Source organism: Macrobrachium nipponense, chromosome 44 (assembly GCF_015104395.2).
Source record: "Macrobrachium nipponense isolate FS-2020 chromosome 44, ASM1510439v2, whole genome shotgun sequence".
NCBI classification, from domain to species: Eukaryota; Metazoa; Arthropoda; class Malacostraca; order Decapoda; family Palaemonidae; genus Macrobrachium; species Macrobrachium nipponense.
This window is the reverse complement of record NC_087221.1, coordinates 49,964,272-49,966,771: the sequence shown is the minus strand read 5'-3', so window position 1 is coordinate 49,966,771 and position 2,500 is coordinate 49,964,272. Positions and strand designations below refer to the sequence as shown.

Genomic DNA, 2,500 nt, shown 5'->3' with positions numbered 1-2,500 from the left:
TTGCTCGTATATGTACATTTAATATACATCCTTTGTGATTTTAATTCATTTTTCAAAAGAACAGTTATATTATTGCTGTTCATAAGCCGTTGAATTACTAGCCTCGTCTCTATAAAGAAAATAAACATAATTAGCTACAGGTGAATCCGATGGCCAAGGCGAGAGGTGAATAAGAAATGGAAGTCTGATGATGATGGAAATAATCTTAACTAGACCGAGCTCTATGTTGAATTCCGGGGTTCATTTTGACCCACTACCGCGTGATCGGATTACTAAGGTTTGCTGCTAGCTTCAGTTACGCTTTTACAAGGCAAGGAAGTAACTATACCTTCCCCCACACGACCCTCCATATATTTTTAAACCGCGGGATGTTTACGGCTTTTACAAAATGAAGTACGCCCCATTTCGTGACTAAGATTTCCATTTTTTTTATTAAACCGCGGGGTGTTTATGGCTTTCACAAAATGAAGTACGGCCCATTTCGTGACCAAGATGTTCATAGTTTTTTTGAAACCGCGGGATGTTTATGGCTTTCACAAAATGAAGTACGGCCCATTTCGTGACCAAGATGTTCATATTTTTTTGAAACCGCGGGATGTTTATGGCTTTCACAAAATGAAGTACGGCCCATTTCGTGACCAAGATGTTCATATTTTTTTGAAACCGCGGGATGTTTATGGCTTTCACAAAATGAAGTACGGCCCATTTCGTGACGAAGATGACAATAAAAGGCTGAAGACTTGTGACTAAGATGACAAAAGAATGCTGAAAAGTAAGTATATCTTAGTTTAACCAGACCACTGAGCTGATTAACAGCTCTCCTAGGGCTGGCCCGAAAGATTAGATATTTTTACGTGGCTAGGAACCAATTGGTCACCTAGCAACGGGACCTACAGCTTATTGTGGGATCCGAACCACATTATATCGAGAAATGAATTTCTATCACCAGAAATAAATTCCTCTGATTCCGCGTTGGCAGAGCCGAGATTCGAACTTCGGATCACCGGATTGGCAGGCGATAGAATGCTGAAGACTTGATATGGATAGTCTTCTACGCAAGATTGAATTTTTAATTGCATTTGCTTGACAGCCTGACAAGCAAGGGAGAAATTACCCAACCCTTTGCATTCATAGCGGATAAGTTTTGCTCACGAACTCCGCTCGAGTTCATTATGTTCAAAATGCTGTTCATTTTCGGGTAAAAGTGAAGCACTTCGCTCTTGGAATAAAAAAGGAACTGTATAGTTCATCGTTGGACGAGTGGTTTTCGCGCTCGACTACCAATTCGACGGTCTGTTGCTAGGTGACCAATTGGTTCCTATCGAACGTAAGCATACCGCCGTCGGAAATCAGAATTGAAGCGATATTGATAAAACAGACGAAGTAGTGGCCATCAGACGAATGATAGAGCTTCGTAACCTTAATTAGGAGCCGGGTACTTTACTTGTTCAAATAGATTCCAGAGGATAAACAAGGGACGATCGATATGCTGGTCTCCAGAGGATGGCGATGTTGATGAATCACCTCTAGGCTCTGTCGTGGTAGTTTCTGCTGCTGTAATACCTTTATCATTTTCCCTGTAAACGAATAATAATAATAATGAAAAAAAAACTTTTGAATGCAAACGAAGGCTGAAAATATTTTTTCCAATAAAAGAAAATGAAAATTAAATAAATGAAAATGATCATCACATTAGGAAAAGGTTCCATCAGACCGCCATCATTTTCACATTCTTCTAATGTATACAGTTACTGCATTACAATTACATGATTATTCTATTCTTGAAAAATGTCTTAAATTAAGTCGGCTCTCATGAAGTGTGAATTCAAGTATATAATCATTCAAACGATAAGCATTCCATATTCCTTTTTCCAGCGGGAATATGACTATTATTATAATCATTTGATTTCCACCAGTTTGAATTTAACTAAGACATTCGAACTCAAATAAATTTAAGGATATCCCGGTGAAATGTGAATGAACGAACTTAACTGAAAATAGACATAGGAGAGGGGAGTTATTACACGCTGTAAATTCACCGTTTTAGCGAATGATCTTCGCACTTGTACTTATACAAATATTCTCAAGTTGACGTCAAGAGGATGAACTGCCCGAACAGACTGGCTGGGGACACGAAGGACCCAGAGACCAATATCCTCAAGGGGACGACAAAGCCTCTCGCAAGGAGGACACGCTTTTCCTCCTTCGTGTGACTCTTCAGGAAGGTTTTGGGTCCGAAGGAAAAGAAGAGAGTCCGATTCGCATTTTTCTCACGAGACGATGTTATACACTCGGAGTGCGCGCGGTTGCGCGGGCGTTTCCAATCGGGAGGGGCCACTATATAAACTGGGCGCGAAAGGTCTTTGACACAATCAGACAGAGACTGGAGCAAGATGGTGAGTATGGAGCGGTCTCCAAGAACCCAAGAGAAAAATCAGTGGCTAAATTGTAAAGGGTTTTATTTTTATTTAATTTGTTTACGGGAATGGTTTAGTGTGGG

General features: G+C 40.2%; 1 protein-coding gene across 1 annotated transcript in view; it reads left to right on the top strand.

Moving 5' to 3' along the window:
• The first annotated feature begins 2,374 nt into the window (after positions 1-2,374).
• Positions 2,375-2,500, top strand: part of LOC135203886 (uncharacterized) — a 4,681-nt gene continuing 4,555 nt past the window's right edge. Inside the window, exon 1 of the mRNA XM_064233826.1 lies at positions 2,375-2,396. Within this exon, the coding sequence (XP_064089896.1) occupies positions 2,394-2,396 (3 nt within the window). The 5' untranslated portion in view covers positions 2,375-2,393. The remainder of the gene's footprint in view (positions 2,397-2,500) is intronic.